This window comes from Drosophila busckii, chromosome 2L (genome assembly GCF_011750605.1).
Source record: "Drosophila busckii strain San Diego stock center, stock number 13000-0081.31 chromosome 2L, ASM1175060v1, whole genome shotgun sequence".
In the NCBI taxonomy this organism is placed as follows: Eukaryota; Metazoa; Arthropoda; class Insecta; order Diptera; family Drosophilidae; genus Drosophila; species Drosophila busckii.
The window spans coordinates 6,453,432-6,472,182 of record NC_046604.1 but is presented as its reverse complement, the minus strand read 5'-3'; the positions used below and the strand labels follow the sequence as shown (position 1 = coordinate 6,472,182).

The 18,751-nt window shown below is 36.2% G+C and overlaps 2 protein-coding genes across 2 annotated transcripts in view; one reads left to right on the top strand and one right to left on the bottom strand.

Moving 5' to 3' along the window:
* LOC108607674 (protein sickie) overlaps nucleotides 1-18,751 on the bottom strand; it is a 119,232-nt gene that overhangs the window by 88,237 nt on the left and 12,244 nt on the right.
* LOC108595720 lies at nucleotides 7,195-8,486 on the top strand. The gene is made up of 2 exons (XM_033294897.1): nucleotides 7,195-7,310; nucleotides 7,367-8,486. The coding sequence occupies exons 1-2, from the start codon at nucleotides 7,251-7,253 to the stop codon at nucleotides 8,381-8,383; spliced, it is 1,077 nt and encodes a 358-aa protein (XP_033150788.1). The 5' UTR covers nucleotides 7,195-7,250; the 3' UTR covers nucleotides 8,384-8,486.

Genomic DNA, 18,751 nt, shown 5'->3' with positions numbered 1-18,751 from the left:
AAAAAACGATGTGAGAGCTTATAAACATGTATAACAAAATTCAAAAAATGAATTGCGCGCGAAGGCTGGCGGCTCACGATTAGAGGCATCTTTGGGGCAGACAGCTAAAGCATATATTGACAAACTAGAATAACAGCAGGAAAAGAGAAACCTAATCGACATTATTTTAAATATATGACTTAGTATTTGTATTTATATATCTATTAATTTATATTTTGACTGCTGCAAAAATCGGGATGTATGCCACATCCAGTTTTCCCTATATAGCCCAGCAAAAATGCCTCAAAGTTGTGGGCGAACGAGGCGCAAATGTTAAAGATTTGCGCACATGGTGGATAAGCAGAATCATATTTTGGTTATCTGCATGTAATAACAAAAATTTAAAAATTTGAAAAGACGGGAGCGAGGGTTGCATTAAATAAAAATATAGGATGTGTGCCAAGGCGAAATTGAAATATTGGAAATTAAACAGTGTTCTGAGAAACCTGGTGTGCTTGCAAGCGCTCAAGGTGTGGTCTCGACTGCATGAATTTTATTCTAAGGGTGACAACTCATACTCAAATTGGTCTGCTGACGGACCAGTGTTATGCATATTACCATATTAGCCATTGGCTACGTTCTTCGCTAAGTGTGGCGCGCTTGTTGTGTTATACTTTGGGCGTTTTTGTTTTTAAATGGTCTATATTACGGTATTTGTCTGATCGTCGTTGATTTGTTGTTGGTTGGACTTTATTTTGATTTAGTTCCAGGTCTGGAATGCTGTCGCAGGTGTTATGCGAAGCTCTTCTCTAGTATCTTAGAATGACGCGTATAAAGTGGCGAGGATACACTAACACAATTGAAAGTGTGCGCCATTATTATTTCTCTGCGCTCGCTCATCTTTCCTCTTTATCCAACACTTTTTATGTGCTTTTGTGACTTGCCACTACAGCACTCTGATCACACGGTTAACGACACTGCGCTACCTGTCCACTATTTGTATTTTAATAATGAAGGAACCGAAATACTTGGCTGTGTCACTGCGCTAATGACCTGACTTACTACCATGGTGAGCAACGGAGTTAACACATATGGTTATGGAAACGAAAGCTCATGAGTGTAGGAAGCTAATTTGTTAAATAGATGGCTACGCTGATTAAGCTGTAGAGTATCTGCTTGGCAAGCTTAATTAGTTGGACCAGTTGCAGCAGCAGCGGTAAATGGTAACAGTTACTTTCAATTAGCAACACATTATAAGTCAGTGCTTGATGTGAGGAAATAATTAAGCAGATTGAAGTCAAATTTTAGTAGATGTTAGATAGTCGCCTTTGAAATCAGAACTATGCAAAAATGATGTTAGTCTTGGTTTCTTACAAAGCGCGATATAGATCTGGTTACCCGAATTATAACGTAATAGTTTTCATTCAAGTTCACTAGAATTAACTTTTATACAATATTGTAGTCCAAGTACGAAACTATGTTTATTTAGGGATAAGTCAGAGAAAATGGTTTTAGTTAATAAAAACCATAATTAATACAAAAAAATTTATTTGTGGAGGGTATTTCATAAAGAGCTTCTGTTTGAATTATATTGTTTATACGCCTTGTTTCTGATTGTGCTGTGAAAGGGATAATGAAAGTATAGTTAAACTATTTATTTGTGGTATAAGAAGGTAATATGGATCTTTTATTATATGCAATAACTTGTCTTATGGGTATACTAATTGAATTTTATATTTAAAATTTATTATATAAATAGAAGTGATTAATTATTTTAGATATAATTAAAAACAGGATGTGGAAATATTCTCCGATTAGTTTGTGATGTTAAACGATTATCGGTATTATTGCTTATGAGATTTTTTCCATTCTATCCCAATCAATTTAGTGGGGTTCCAAACCGCGGTCGACCCATTCTAATATATCTTTTTTAATTATTTTATGTTGTCTTATAGCTATATAATTCGCTCCTCAGTGAGAAAACTTAACTAATATATTTCTAATTTTATTAAGTTTTTAACCCTTTCGCCACTAGCAGAAAATAATTAATAAATAATGTTAAGGAATAGTGTTTATATAAGAAGCGTTTGAGTACGACCTGATAGTTATAGTAATGACATTTGAATTAAGTGGTTAACCTCCTCAATTTGTTATTGTTTTAGCTTATTAAATTTCTAGTCAAGAGGTCTTTAGCATTTCCCTAATTTCCGTCGCCACTACAAATGTATTCTATTATTCGTGAAAATAGAATCTAGGTCAATCAAAATATATCTTACACATAAATCAAAAACGATCTAACATCCATAGCAAAAACATCAATTACAGGCACATATGTTAAACAAATAACACAGACCAGCATGTTTGGGCTTAAGCATTCGGCATCATGCGGGCAAAAAATTGAAATTCTACTATATTTGTTGCGACTCTGCCAATATTAAAAATAATAAGTAATATTATAGTTTTTTGCGCTTTCTTTTTGCAGCATGTCAGCTGGGATGTCGTCAACAGGACACCAGCAGACCTAGATCTTAGAGTCGTGTGCGAAGCCTATAAAGCATTGTTCTCTTTATTGTTAGTTGGCAACATGGTATTTATTTACAATGCATGTGGCAATTATGCACATTTGTAAGAAATACGTTTCGGTACTCGTGCAACGTTCGGCCAGGGGGGCGTCTTTAATGTAATGCGGCTTGATCAAAAATTAGCGCGTTTTTAAGCGTTACATTGAGAGTAGCTACGCCAGTTTAATACACTCTCGCCCGCCAAGATCCATGTGTTATGCGCCATTGTAGGGTCGTGGCCAACATTTTTAATTATAGCTAAACAATTAAGCATTTTGACTTGATTGTTGTTAGTTGTTGTGTTGGGTTGGGGTTGTTTGTTGTTTACCACTGTTCTTGATTGTTATGCTTTAGAAATAAAATTTACGCTATGTGCTCAAAATTAAATTTATTATTTTTATCACCACAGCGCAACAGCAGAGCAGTCGCGGTCACACAAATTCTCCATTTGCTTTGATTAGATAATTCATAGATTTATGCAGTGCACAATTTTAAAAAAAGAAAAATGAAATATTGTAAATGAAAACCATAAAAGTATTAATTTGCAGAGTCATTTCTGAGGGCCTCTCTGTTGTGAAAGTATTATGAATCGCTGACAGCTGAATGCGCCACCATTAAAGTGAAAAATGATGAACTTTGGGCTTTTTATATATTATTAAGCGTTTACTCCATAATGTTTGATTAAAGTTGATTATATGCTAGCGCAGCGACTATTTCCAAAAAAGCGCAAGATTCTTCAGAAGAGATAATAAATTAAAAATAAAATAAATGAAAGCATACGCAAAAGCAAATACACACACACAAGTGAGAAATATATAGCTAACAACTAACATTTATATTATATTTTGTATAACAATCAATGAAAAGAATAAATTATATCTATTTATCGCACTACAGCTACGATGATTGTTGATGTTGGTTGAAAGTTGTATGAGTCAAATTCACTCTCGAAATAGAAACACAAAACACTAGTTAATTGATTTTAATAAGAATCTTGCTAGGCGCCATATAAATAGTTGACAATAATTCAGAATATCCAATGCAGTTTATTTAAATTAAGAAACAAGTATAATTGTGCGTTTGGTTGGTGAATTTATTCGGGTGGGATGGGTCCAATACTAATGTATGTATTTATTAATTATTTAATCAAATTATTAAATATTGTCACGCTAAGCATATAATATCCTTCAACCAATATTAATATAACACCTAATGAATTATCGTTTCAATGAAGCAGTATTAGTGTTAATTTAACTGCTTGTATGACATCTCCAAGTTTTTAGATTTCCAAACTCCCTAGCCGCCGGATCACTTTATTTAATGTCTACACCTTTTCATAAATAAAATTTTTGCGGATTGCGCAATGTTTGTGTTGAGACCGTGCCGATTACAGCAGGCTAAAATCGTGAGTGTGACCTAACTGAATGATAGTTTTAACAAGATTTATTCATATTTAAAATGTTTAGTTTCTAAGTATAAATTGAGGTCATACGAATAGTGCTTCTTACAATAACAAAGTAATGCTTAATTATTTCCAAAGTTGCTCCCACGAACTCCATCAAACCATTTGGTCTTAGATCGCTCAACAAGTTTCTATACAATGAGATTTTTTATGTCTTGTACTTTTTGTTGTTAACGAAGTGTGTGTGGAGCTAAGCGTTTAGTTGCGCCTATGAAACAACCTGATATCGCTCCTGCCTTGTCTCCATAGCTTGGCCGGGCAACCCATGTTGTATCTGTGCAGGGTCTCCTATCAGGCTTTTCATTTATTGGGCATCTGGTTGCACCGTGCATTCATTTGCACGGCAACATAAGCATGAAGCATGGGGCATGGGCTTGGCTTGTGGCTCGTCTAGTCCAGAAATTCCCAAGCATTAGTCCATGGCACGCCATCTGCATCTGAACAGTGAGTAGAGCAGAGACGAGCAGAGACCAGACGCATCCTTGAAGCTTACATTTCTCAACTGTTCAACATTTAATTGGCTCTCGACCTTTTTTGCATATTGAGCTGTGTTGACACTTGCGCAGTTCGTTAATTTGTAACTGTTGCTTCGCGCGTGCTTTGGTTGGTCTGGGTTTGCTGCTTTAGCTGCTCGTCCTTGTTGCATTGCAGTTTGCTGTTTTTGTTTGAATTGTTTGGTATCGGCGGGTGGCTTTAGATTTTATACTGTCCAGTGTTGTCGCAGAGTTTCAGTTTTGTTGTTGTGTCCGCTTGAGTGGCCTTGTGAGAACACCTGGACCTGCCGCCTGGACAATGAAATATAATGTGATTTGTGTTGTGTGATTTCGTGCCACTGTTGGTATACATATCGCCAGTTTGCCGTTAACTGAATGCAATGTCGTGTGTACAGCAGTGTCAGCGTGTGGGTTGGCAACGCACGAAACTTACAATGCAACAACAACAGCAACAACAACAACAACACAATGCATTAAATGAATCTCAATTTCCGTGCAATATATTTTACAATTTTCGCTTCAGTTCGCATTTATTTATTTTACTTTTTGGTTTTTTATTTTAATTTGCGGCCACGTAGGCGTGTTGGCAATGGTTTAATTGTCTGCTACAAATGTGCAGGGCAATTTTTTAATAATTGTGTTTGATAAATTGTTTTTTGTAACCATCAAAGAACGTTATACAAAATATATAGGTAGTGGTATGTTTAATAAAACTCCTTATAAAACTTTTATTAATATATTTTGCAGTAAACAAGGTATTAGAGACAATTTCGTTTGGACTCTGTTATGTAAATAAAAGATACACAATAATAATAAATTTGTGTGATTAAAAACCTCTAGCCAAGACCTTTAAATTATTTTTTTAAGCACAATGAAATATTGGTGTTCATAGCATAGCCTTGCTAAATACACTTGATAGACAGAAGACTGATTGAGTTATTACTTAAATTATTTTCTCTCAACCTCGTGCACCGGACAAAAGGATTTGGATGATAGTTTTACTATCAACAACAACGGACTGGCGGGATAGACTGTAGGTAGTAGTAAATAATATAGAACAATAATAAGTCTCGCCTTGGAGTTATTTATCCAAGGTGAGGAGTTAGCAATCAAATATTATATTATTATGAGCAATACTATTATAAATTGCATGATAATTAAATTATTTTTATACACTTCCTCTTTAAGGGATAGAGACAAGTCCCTACGATTTGCGGGAGCATAACATAAATTATAGACTTTTTCAATTGTGGGAAAATGCAACATATTGCTTTTAATATTAGTTGGTTCAGAGGCCTTTTAATATAAATAACATTATTTAAATAATTATTTACTTTCAATTCCATTTAACTCTGCGTCACTGTCATATTGTCGTTATTGACAATTATAGTGAGAAAATAATGCTATATAAAATTCATTTTAAGTGTTATTATAATTTTTCATAAACAGACTCGTATCTGAATACAGCAAAGCCCTGTTTAAACTTTTTGTGTAGTCTCCTGTTTGTAACCATTGTTTATGTCTTGTTATGTTGCCCTATTCTTTAGCTAGTGTGTGAAGAAAGATGGGCCTGCTGATGAAGTTGAATGATGTGTCAAGTTGACAGTTCTTATTTTATAGTCGAGTGCTTGGCAGTTGACTGAGAGTTCGGAACAAGCTTAAATTGCACAAATTGAGATATAAACTGAGATTCGGTACGCAGACAAAATTCAGTGAAGTTTTATACAATTTGTGTGGGTCTGACTGCAAAACAAAACCAAAAAAAAAAAGAAATACGTAAGCTCGACTGGTCATGTTGACAACTAGCAAATGCAATTAACAATTGTTACGGCCGGCAGTTTGCTGTATGTTCACACAAATGCTACTAACATATATATGTATACCGTTAGATATGCTCTAAAACGTATGATGCCCTTTGGCACCTGTCGTCGTTGTAATCGTCGACAGTTTCGTGTGTCTGCAACATTTTGCATAGTTTGCCGCTTCTAGCTAAAATTAGCCAACAGTGCACTGACTGCTGCTGCTGCTGCCGCATGTTGCTGTGTTGTTGTTGTTATTTTGTTGGTTAGTTGTATTGGTTTTAGTTGGCCAGGCCAACAGCAATTTAACTGCATTATTTGCACGTAGTCGTCACTGTCTCCACGCCCCCCTTGGGGCGCCACAACTCGTGCGCTCTGCTATTAATGCATAATTTTGGCCCAAACTATTTTGAGGTTAGTTTTGCCTCTGGGCAGGCAAACCGCAGTAGCTGCCCCTCTTCCTCTCCCTAGCCTGAGTAGGCCAATTTATTTGTCATGTCAATAACAACATGTAGTCAAGTCAGGAAGACTTCCACACACATCGACAGCGAGACAATGTTGCTGCCTTAGATATTAGTCGAGTTGAGTTGAGTTTGCTTTGTTTTTGGCTTTTACTCTGCATTGCAACACGTTTTGCGGCTTTTTGGGCTTGCGAGGAGAAAACTGCAAACTGCACTTTGGCATGTTAAATTAATTAGAATTTATTGATATTATGCAGAGTTGGGAGAGCACAAACATTGTCGGAAAGCTAATGCAGTCAACTAATTTTCATTACAAACAAAATGCATTGTAAGTTGCAGTAAATGTGGAAAATTTTAGGCAAATCGAAGCATTTCAAAAGCTGTCGAGACAGACAACCGTTAATAAGATTTTATATCAATTGCAGTAAATGTGGAAAATTTTGACAGCAGTACAGTCAATAAAATTTAATTTCTAAATTAAAATTTGCTACAAAATGAGCCATATAACGACTGAATATTTGCGCAACAAATTTAAGGACTATCTAAGCCCCATAGTAAGTTATAAAACAGTAGTTACTGACTAACTAAAAATGAACTAAATGTTACTTAGACTCCTGAAGTAGCCCAACGTATAGTTGCAAACTATAACCAAAAGGAGAAATTGGAGAAACAACAAAAAAAAGAAGCGCAACAACGAGCTAGCGAATGTTGCTATAAACCACGAGAGAATCCACGTGCCGAAGAATTATTACGAAGACTGGAGGTCAAAATGGGGAAAAGAGCACCTGATGATAAAACACCGATTTTTGCAGCTAGTTGGGATGAACTGCCGCTGGAGTGTCCCTGTACGAGAATTCAGCAAGGTGTAGAGCGACTAGGAAAGTACCAAGGAATGGAAGAGGAGTCCGAAGAAGAAGAAAATCTGAGTTTAGATGACGAAAGTGATGAGCAGCCGATTCCATTGGCAAGCCCTAATACTAGAAGACGCGGCAAAGATATGTGGGTCAAGTGGATCTCAAGTGGCAACTATAAATATGATAAAGATGAACACATAGCTCAAGGCTATGGACAAATGCCAAGCTCTGCTAAAGTGAGCGACAAGGATACAACTATGATGCCAAGCGCTGCTAAAGTAAGCGGCCAAGATGTTATGATGAAGTCAAGTGGCAACATTAATGATAAAAATGAACCCAAGTCAGCTCAAGTCGATGGGCCAAGTTCTTCTAAAGTTAGCGGCCAGGATATGATCATGGAATTCAAGTTAGGTGGCAACAATAATGACAACAGTAAGAAGAAGAAAAAGCACAAGCATAAGAAGACGAAGCAGAAACCAAAGGAATTGAAGAATGATAATCTAATGCAGCCAGATCAAACTGACTTTTTCGGTTTTACAAATGTAATGAACGTAATGGAAAATGCAACAAATGCTAACAAGGGAAAGAAGAAGAAGAAGCACAAGTCTAAGCAAAGTAATAAGCAGCAGCCAACTGCAGCTGCAACTGAGGCTGCTAACCAAGGAGGCTGGTTTAATATTCAAAAGCCTTTGCCACAAAATAAAACAACGAAGTTTGAGTGGCCAATGGACTCTATGATGACTGATCTAGGTACAGAGCCAAAAAATACATAAATATATTTTAGAAATAAGCTATTTGAATAAATTTTTTTTTTATGAATATAACAATTTAATAAAAAATGCAGAGCCAGAAACAGAAAATGCTGAACCAGAGACTGAAGCCCAAGGAATAAATGCTAACATTTAAATGAAAGAAACTGAATTATAAAAAAAAACACTTAAAAATAAAATATGACAATTAAAATTATGCAGTTTCTTTTTTGTATAGCAGCAACGCGAATTTATTTAGCCAAAGCCCACATGAGTTTTGTTTGTATAGAAAAATCTGCATTTTATATTTTTTCTAGGTGGGCGTTGCATTTTGTCAAATGCTTGGCAAGTAACAAATTAAAATGCACAACAAGCACAAAGTATTTGAGATGCACACAGCTGCAGCAGCAGCAGCTGCCAAGTTGCATGTTGCATGTTGCATGTGGGTGGTGTGGCAAGTCAGCTGCGTCATCAACTTGATTATCATAGCAGCAAATACTTCATCATTATCAACAAGCGCATGATTGAGATTTATGTCTCGCTTTTCATGCTGTGGCTGCTTGACATTTCCGTTGCAAGTCGCAAGCTCGCGCCTCTTCAATCACAAGCGAAATGCTCACGTACCAAAAAAAAAAAAAAAGCAGCATAAAATTGCAACCGGACAATGCGAACCAAAGTGGCTGACAATAAAAAGCAAGCCAAAGCGATTAAAGATAAGACACGTTGCACAGATTGCAACTGCAAAAGAGAGTGAAAAAAAAAATGACCAACCCCTGCTGCTAACCAAGCTCGCTCGCCCCCCCCCCCTTGCTGTCTTTCCTGTCAATAGCATTTAATGAATGAGAGTCAGTCTAAGTGACCATTGAGCAATCAGTATAAGCAAAGTAACAACAACAGGAACAACAACAAAAGCATTAACACTCAAGTGCAGAGCAGAGCGCAACACTCTCTTCTCTTCTCTCAAGTGAGTAAAGGAGACAGCAGTCCAAAGACTGCAGACCCAACAGCACTTGAGCTGATTGAGTGGACGATTGACCAACTGAGCAGCCTGCTTCAAACTTTTTGCAATGCAAGTCACACAGCTCGACGTTTCGAGCTTGCGCCATGCTAAACAATTAATTTAATGTGTGCTGAATTAAAAGTGAGCAAGAACTGATTTACCGGAGGATTACGTAAGCTTCGTAAATCATAATAGTTGAAAATTACTGCGTAGTTCTTCGGCTAAGTAGGCGGCAATATTTTGTCAAATTTAAAACTTAACTCATTTTAGACGATTATTCAACTAACGCTAAGTAAACTTTGAAAAATTATGCTGATGCAACTGATTTAATTTATAATAAAGATAATCCATTAATCATTTTTGGCCTTTTGCATAAATACATAGTAATAATAGTTAATAGTATTTTTATACACAATTTTTTTAATACGATATTATTTAAGATATAGAAATAATTCGTATACAAATATTTTCAAGAATTGTTAGTAATATTTGCAAAGAGTTTAATATGTACTAAGATCTGGAAGTAAGTTTTAATTACGTATTAAATTGGAGGTATGAAGTTGACTCTTCGAATAGTTTGACATATAATTCTTTCGGATTAGAATTTCGTCGACCCTAATTATCCAACAAAAGTAACTTTCTAACTTAGAGCAAAAAAATTTTGTTTGCCAAGGCTTTGAGCTGATTTTAATAGTTTGAAATTTATTTAGCAGATAAAATGTTGCTAAATGTTAAAGAAAATTAATATAAAGCCAGCAAAATGTTCTTTAAACTCTCCAAATTACTCAAAGAATTAATATTCAATTTATGCTGGTTTAAACGAAATTAGCTGAGCAAAAAAAGTAATATTAAGCTAATGACTTTAAAGTAGGTTAAAAGCTTAACAGATGCCAAAAATTAACCCATTCTATTTGCTTAATTTGCAACTATAAATTCTAGATTGTTGCGAATTGTTTGCAGATAAGAAAAAAATGTTTAGCTGCTTGCTTTAATCTGTGCGAAATGTTAGTTAATCTCTTGGACATTCTCTCTTTGCTGCTTTCGCTGTCTTGTTTATTATTTGCTGATTAATATGGCTAATTTGCTTTGGCAACACATGCGAGATCACATTAAGAATGAATAGCGTGTAATCAAAATATTGATTGAACACATTTAACATCAATGAGGTGCATGAGGAATTGTGGGAATGGGAATGGGAATGGCAAACTGGGAATGGCCAATTCGCGTGAAATTAACAAGGAAGAAAGTCGTTTGAGGCGCATGCGTGCAACACACTCACAAGTTGCAACAACCGTGGGGCAGTCACGCATTTGGCTTGCCATAAATCTTAAGGCAAAGGCGTTGAAAAATTTGTATGAATTATGTGTGTGCAACAGTTGCCATTGCCCATTGCCATTGCGACTGCGCCTGTAACTTTGTCTGCAACTTGTTGGCAGCTTGTAGGGTTGGGTTCTGGGCCCGCTGGAAATACCTTAAGCATTCGCTAAAGAGGCGCCCTATTGTTCGCTTTTCTTTTCTTTTTTTTTTTGCTTATGACTTCATTAGCAGTCAACAAGTTTTGTTGCGAGTGCTTTGCAATTAGCTATGCTTCATTGCTCGACAAATCAGTTGGCTGTTGTTATGGTTATTACGTCTCGAGAGCAACATTCGTTCATATACATATGTAGAGCAGTTAGAGACATTCATTAAGATTGACAGGAAATCATAAAATATAATTTGAGTGGCCTTCTTGACTTCACTTCACTTCAGTTGCTTAGGCTAATTTCAACGCGTTGCTAAGCACAGAAGCATGTGCGGGCTTTGAATTGGATTCGCATTTAGTTGCAAAGCGCCTTATTCGATTTCAAGACTAATTAGCTACTGTTGGAAGGTTAAGGTAATATGATATTATTATTTTAAAAATATATACAGTAGGGAGCAAAGATGATGTTCAGCCAAGCCAGCTCCCAAAATTGTTAACCACATAGCTTAATTGAATTCCAAACATAATTTTGTAAACATTATACAAAGATATAAGTAACAGCTTAAGAATTAACAAGTGGGCGCAACCAACTTTTATATACACTTTGACTCAGCTATGCTGCACGAACAAAATAATGAAATAAACTCGTGTCGTGTTGTATTGTCAAGCATTTAAATGGTATTCATGGACAAATTTATTGCTTTATCAACTTTATTATTCCCTTGCTTGCCAAAGTATTGCGCGTGTTATGAAAATATAAAACAAAAATAAAATATAATATAGGATAAGCCTTGTTTTCCCCAAGAGATTTTTGGCAAAAAAGAAACAATAAATTGAATTTTACTGTATCACAAAAACTATAAAATATATTTACGTATAAAAACTTTAAGTTTATCTATCAACTCTAATATAATAATGAATTATAGCTAAGTTACTTATCTGATCTCTTTAAAATTTTTGATTGAGAACATGCTAAAGATTTTTCCGTTAAATATTGTGAACGTAAATCGTTTTTATTTTACGATTTATGGGCGAAATAATAATAAATAAAATAAAAGCGATTTTGTTTGGATATAAATTGCTGTAGCTCTTTTAATTGCTGATCATCAGTTGCTCAAACATCCAGACCGAGTTAATTTTTTTCATTCTTAAAGTTCTGCTACTATCTTTGCATAACGCTTACAACATTTTTTGCAATTAAATGATTAATTATTAGTTAAAAGATTCATAAATTCTCAAGCACAAAATCTCCAATTTTACATAAAGAAAGAAATTTGTTGCCATTTTTTAGCAACATTCAAAGTTTCTAAAGGGACTTTCCCTTTATATTTTGCTTTTATTTATGCCGCCTTATCAGTTTGTTGCTTCGCGTTTGCTACTGTGTGCCCATCTATGCTACAATTTATGTCTTCCTAGTTATTATTAAATGCCAATAACCGCCATATAATTAATATGAAAAACTTCGCCCACCGAAAAACTTTAAGCAAAATATTTCAGGGCTTCGGGGCTCGCGCGCAACTTTATTTTGAGTGAAGTTCGCCGGCATCCACCCTAACAAGCCAAAACCGCAGGCGGCGCACACACACAAACAAAAACTGAAATCAAATAATTTGTTTACTTTTGTAAGAAATTGTTAGCGGCCACACGGAAACCGCAAAACTAAAAACCCAAAACCGCACCGAAAACTGTTTCACACACTGCCCCAGACCCAGACCCAGAGCCAGTCCCAGCTCCAGCACCAGAGTGGACCACAAAGAGATTTTTCAGCGTTGCGCTAATTTGTAGCGCCCATTTCCGTTCTTTATGTGGCACTCTTGGTGTGAGGTCCAGCCGCCGCTTTATTGATGCGCCACAAGAGCCGTAAACAAAGCTTACGCTAAGTTGAGAATCGGGTAAACATATTTGCAAACCGCAAATAAACTGCGCTCGCCACTGACCTTGAGCTGCGCTTTTGGCTAAAAGCTGACCGATGCACTGAGAGCTTCAAGTGCAGCTCAACTGACTCACAGTCAGTCACTCAAACTTTGTTGGCCCAACCGGTTCGGTTCGGCAAAGTTCCAAACACCTTTTGTCTTCAACAAAATAAAATTCTTGATGAATTTATTTAGTTTTAATGCGGTCGACAGCGCAGCGCGCGTGCCGCTTACAGCTTGAAATGGCCAGACAGACGGACGGACAGAAAGACCGACAAGCTGATAAATTGATTGGGCGGAGCGGGCAGAAAGACCCAAAAAAGAAAGAGAAGCAACAGCGCTGCTGCTGTCAGTTAATTATAAATTTTCGTTTTCTCAAGAAATTAACAGCACAGCAAATCAAAAGCTTTTCAAGGTATGGATGAGCATAAATCAACGATAAGTTGTCAAAGTACTTAAAAGCGATATTAATCTAAATTTGAAGCAAGATATTTAAAGCCTATTAGCTGCGACTTAAAAATAAAACAAATAAAACCGTTACATTAAAAATAAATTAAGCATAATAGTAATAAAAGTTATTGCTGACTTTAGAGTTAGATAATAGTATAATAAAAAGAGTTAAGCTGAGCTTAAAACAAGCTAAGATAATATATTTTCCTAATTAATTAGCTTACTTACTTTTATGTAATTAAAATTAAACTCTTATTATTTTTTTACTATTAGTTTGAGTTAAATATAAAGTAGCAACCGCTTTTAGCCAAACATACATAAACTAAACTAATTGCATTACTGACTTTTTAATTTATAATAAGATACACATTTTTTTTTTAAATTTTTCTTATAATAATATAAGCAACGTCTAATGTTCCCAAATGAAATATTAGCTTTGCCAAATTAAAAGCAGTTTATTATTAATTAATAAAAATACGTTGCCTTAAAGCTTAGTCACGCTAACAATCTAGTCTAAGACTTGCGACTTAAACTTCAAGCACTAACTTAGCCAAGCATTAGGCCCTTTGCTAAATAGCGCAACACATTCATCAATTTTAGTTGCACATAAAATTCCAAAAGGCAACAATTCGGTCAAATTTACCGCCTGACAAACATAAAAGAAAAAAACTTTTGCAAATCGATTTTGTGCACGACAAATGGCAAAAACTACAGTTAAACGAATTTGTAGCTTTTGTGTCTTGCATAGTTAGCATGTCTTTTTGGCTTTAGTGTCGCCAGCCTTGTCTATTTGCTAACTGTAAGGCGCACTAACAACTTCCGCAACACATTTGTCCAATTTGCAAATGACATTTTCAATGCTTAACTCAATTGTGCCCAATTATTTGTTGTTTTTGGCATTCGAAGCCAAGAAGGTGTCGAAAGTATTTTCAAAGCCATAAATTCTTTGTAGGGCCAATTAGTAGGGCTAGACTATGAGCTTAATTAGCAGTTGTGGGTGGCGTTGGGTGGTGCAAAACAGTTATGACAGGTCTCAAGTGCTAAATAGTTGTTGAACTTTTTTGGGCACAAGCTGAAAAGTTTTGCAGCTCGTGAAAGCTTGAGATAGTTTTAGAAATTTTAGACAAATAATTTCAAGTAATATGCAGTGTTGGCTATAATTTAAAGTTCATAGAATAATATTGCATTAAACTATAAGATTATGTTAAGTTACAGTTAATGTTATGTTATGCTAAGTGAGTCAGAAGAGTTTGGAAGAAGCGAAGAAGTTTTGAGTTTGTAGCTTACTATAAGTTGAAATTGCAACGTGTTCCTAACATTAAATTAAATTATTGATTATAAACAAAGCTACACGTGTGTGTTTACTTTGAAAGTAGCTACAAAGCTTTGAAAGCAGAACGTGGACCTCAAATTTGAGTACTAATCGCGTTTTCTTACAATTGAAATTCTCCACAAACAAAACTGCAGCTTTTAAATTAATTTAATAGAATTTAATGCCATTAAATTCAAGACTCAAAGTTACATTCAACTGAAAGCTTAAGCTTTCTAGCGTAAAACCAACAGCTGTTTTGATTTTGCCATAATATTTATAATGAATATACTTGAGAGCGTTGCAGTAAACAGACACATGGCAAAATTCGTTGACAGTTTTGTTTATAATGCAACAATGTTTGCTTTGCTGTAACCTTCTACAGAGTTTACTCATGCCACATGTTGAGGCCTAAGCACACACACACACAGTCACATTCACACACATCACATTTTATGCACTCGAATTCGTGACTCATCATCAAAGCCAGCAGCAGTGGCAGCTCGGGGCCAAAGTCCAAAAACCGTTGCAACAGTCATTGTTGTTGCCGCTGCCGCTGCTGCTGCCGCTTTCAACGCTTATCTGGCTAGACAAAAAGCCTAATTCTGTCTAGCCAGCAGCCAACAGCTGACAGCTGCATGCAGCACCCGAAGCTGAAGCTGAAGCCTCGACCACATATGCAACATTACAAGCGTCCAGGCAGTGGAAGTGGAAGTTGCTGTTGCTTTATTTTGGAGGAAGCCCGAAACGTGCCTAATGCTGGCTTTGTTCGTATTAGCCAGAAATTAAATTTAATGTGACTTGTAGCCCGACTGACAAAATCTTGTTAAATTAATAAACAGCTTAGCTCTTTGACAGTTAACTGCGGCGGCGGCTGCCGTCGAGCAGCATTTGCTGCTCAATTTGCTTGACTAAGACTGCGAATGATGAATCGGCAAACGCTTTGGCTAACGCTGCACGCTTGTCATTGATAAATAAAAGCTCATTAAAACGCCTTTTGGCAGCTGGCCAAGCTCCAGCTCCAATCCCAACTACCAACTAAGCTCTGCTAACTGTGCGACCGACATTGACTTTGTGGCTCAGCATGTGGCAGGCAGCCACACAAGTGGCATGGGCTAGGCCATGCGGCAAAAGTTGATTGAAAATTTGACAAGACGCTGTTAACAATGGCTCAATAGCCCAATAGCGTGTAATATGTGCGGGGCCCATCAGTAATAATAATACTAATACAAGCATAATTATATAATTTGTGCCATAGCATGTATATTTTATTGTTAACGTCTTAGTCCAGGGCTCGGGCCATAAAGGCTAACAATAGTCAAAAGCGTCAATAAACTAGGTAATATGCTGGGCACAATGCAATGAAATGGAAACGTATGAAAAGGTATAAATATGAGAGCAGATAAGCCAAGCAGTGGGTTCTAATAGTATTATTCTAACTAACGATAATAATCGAATTATAAATGAATTATAAATTATTAGCTATTTTATTTTAGTATTTTTTTTGAAGATCAGAACATACGCATATAAAATATTTTTGCTTAGTAAGTGCAACATAAATAATATTGTAAATTAAATACATTTATTATTTGATTTAAAAAGAATAATTACTTTCATATTTTATGTATTAAATTTAATAAAATATATTATTTGTCGAGAAATAGATTTTACATAAAAGAGAGAGTAAGATATATTTATTTTTGGCATATAATCCTCAACTAATGCTGATTAGTACTTAAGTTCCATTTAGGTTATTAGCAACCCACCCCCTCTTGCACTACGGCGCTGCTTGTGGCACAGCTGTGCCTCTTTTTTGACTGAAATATGGGCACGTACTTATTTTGGCCGCACACGCCTGCCACAAAAGGCCAAGTTATGTTGTTGTTGTTGTTGTTGTTGTTGTTGCCAGCATGTAGGTGAAATGTGTGGCCAAAGGCAAAGGCAAAAGGTAGCTGACAACCAAAAAGAAAAAAGGGGATCTGGCTCTGCTGCTGCTGCTGCCTACGAATCTGTTAAAGAACAGCAGTGAAAGTCATCAAAGTCGTAAATAGAAGCAGGACATGCATAGAAAGAAAGAGAGAGCGAGCGGGTGAGTGCGTGCGTTAGGTAGCGCTTGTAGGCGTGGCAGTCACGCCTACTCTTTTGACAGTTGCTGTCATGATAATTAGCTGTGGGTCCCATCGCTTGTGGCGTGCGTCTGCAGTTTTTATGACTACTCACATTGTTTATGTTGATTTAATGTTAATTTCCAAGCATTTTAGTTGAAAATTGATAAACATCTTGTTTTTGTTGAATGGGTCAAACATTTTCATTTACCTTTTTCTCAAGCTCACGCCAGTCCAGTTGCGATTGCGTGTGTTGGATGAGCTATGGCTACTTGAGCTGCTTTGCCTGCTTGACCCGCTTGCGAGGCCGCTTAAGTGTTTACTCTCAAATGCGACGACAAAAAAATGAGCGTAATTAAATTTTAACAATTGGAGCGAGGCAATGTTACGTGCACACTTTTCAACAAAACTTTAATTGGGCTCATGTGTTGTGTTTGAATTTAGCGAAACATTTAAAACAATCAACGCGCACAATTAAATAAACAATTTGATATTTCACTTTTTTTTTTTTGCTTTTTGTAAATTAGCATGAAGTCACAGAATTTCGTATTCTAATTGAATTTTATGTTATTTTTAACACACACATTAATTTGCCATCAGCTGCTTTTAATTAGCCATCAATTTATTGTGGCCAAATGGTCTAGCGTCTTTCGCGCCCAATAGCAATAATTTACGTAAAGTTCTTTGCTTCTAATCAATATCGAAAGACAACAATATCGGGCCCCAGCACCAACCAACAACCGAACGCGGCAACAGTTGGTTCCGAATGAAGCGTAAAGACAAAGATACAAAATAAAAACGATCGTAAGATACACAGCTGTTTTTCTGCTTATTCACAGCCGCTCAGCTGCTGCCACTGTTTCTGTTGTTGTTGTTGCTGCTGCTGCTGCTGCTGGCGGGGGAGTTGCCGGCAAAATAAAAAACAGGTTTGTGTTGTTCAGCTGGGAAATGCTTTGAAGTAGCTTTAAATGTAGCGTGATCTTGGGATAAGCGCTTTTGTTTAACAATAATAATATTAGTAATAATTATTAAAAAATTGCTTGAATAAACATAAATAATATTTGTCAAAATTTGATTATTTTCTTTAACCGTAGAACTTATTTTTTTCGTATTTTCGCCATATTTATTTTCGTTTTATTATAAATAATATTTAAATTCTTAAAGCAGTCAAAATTAAATAAAATAAATAAATTACTAGCGAGCTGCAGCTAATTTATAAATATCTCTTAGCTTTTTTCTAGCTAACGCAACGGCAACACTAAACGTAGCTGCGCAACATTTCGCATGTTGCTAAGCACATGTTGCGGCAACAAGTGTTGCTAAGCGACATGTTGCTTGCTTTACGGTTAAATTGATTGAGTTGAGCTAATCTGTTTTTATCATATACACATCTTTCAATATTGTCTTTTGCTTTTGCGCTTTGTTTTCGATATTTACTTTGTTTTGTTTTGCTTATGGCTTCGCTTCTGCTGCTGCTGCTGCTGTGGGGCCCCAAACTGAGAGACAAACAATTTCTTTTTTTCGATTTTCGTTTGTGCGCCTCTGACAGTTGATCGTATAATTGTGGGTGTGTGGGTGCGTTTGTGTTTGTGTCTGCTGCTGTGTCGTTCTCTGCGCACAATGAGTAAACAATTTTTAAATGGAATTTTCAATAAGTCATCAGGGAGCAACATTCCCAGCCGCAACGGCCGTCGGCCGCCTCCACAGCATCTTGATGGATCATTGTCTACTCTCGCTCGCTCTCTCGCTCAGTTTTATTGCAATTTCTTGCTTTTGCCAAAACTGAGTGAAGACACTGACAACCTGGCTCAATAAACTGCGCCGGCTGAGCCGCTATTAATTATTCATTCATTAAAAAATCCAAATTGGCGAGTTCAATAGTTTCATAAATTTTAATTGCAAAAACGTGCAATTGATGCATACAAAAGGATGAAGACTGAGAGCTGCTGCTGCTGCTGCTGCTGGCATTAAAGTAGGCCAAGTTTTGTAGTCGTTCTTATGTGCTTGATTTATGGGCAAGTTCAACATAACAGTCAAAAGGCAATTAAAGATAAGCAAAACATTGCCTATAACGATAATAACATCATCATCATTTTCATATTCAATACGAGAGCGCGGAGAGTCGCACACGTTTATGGCCATGATCACGATTG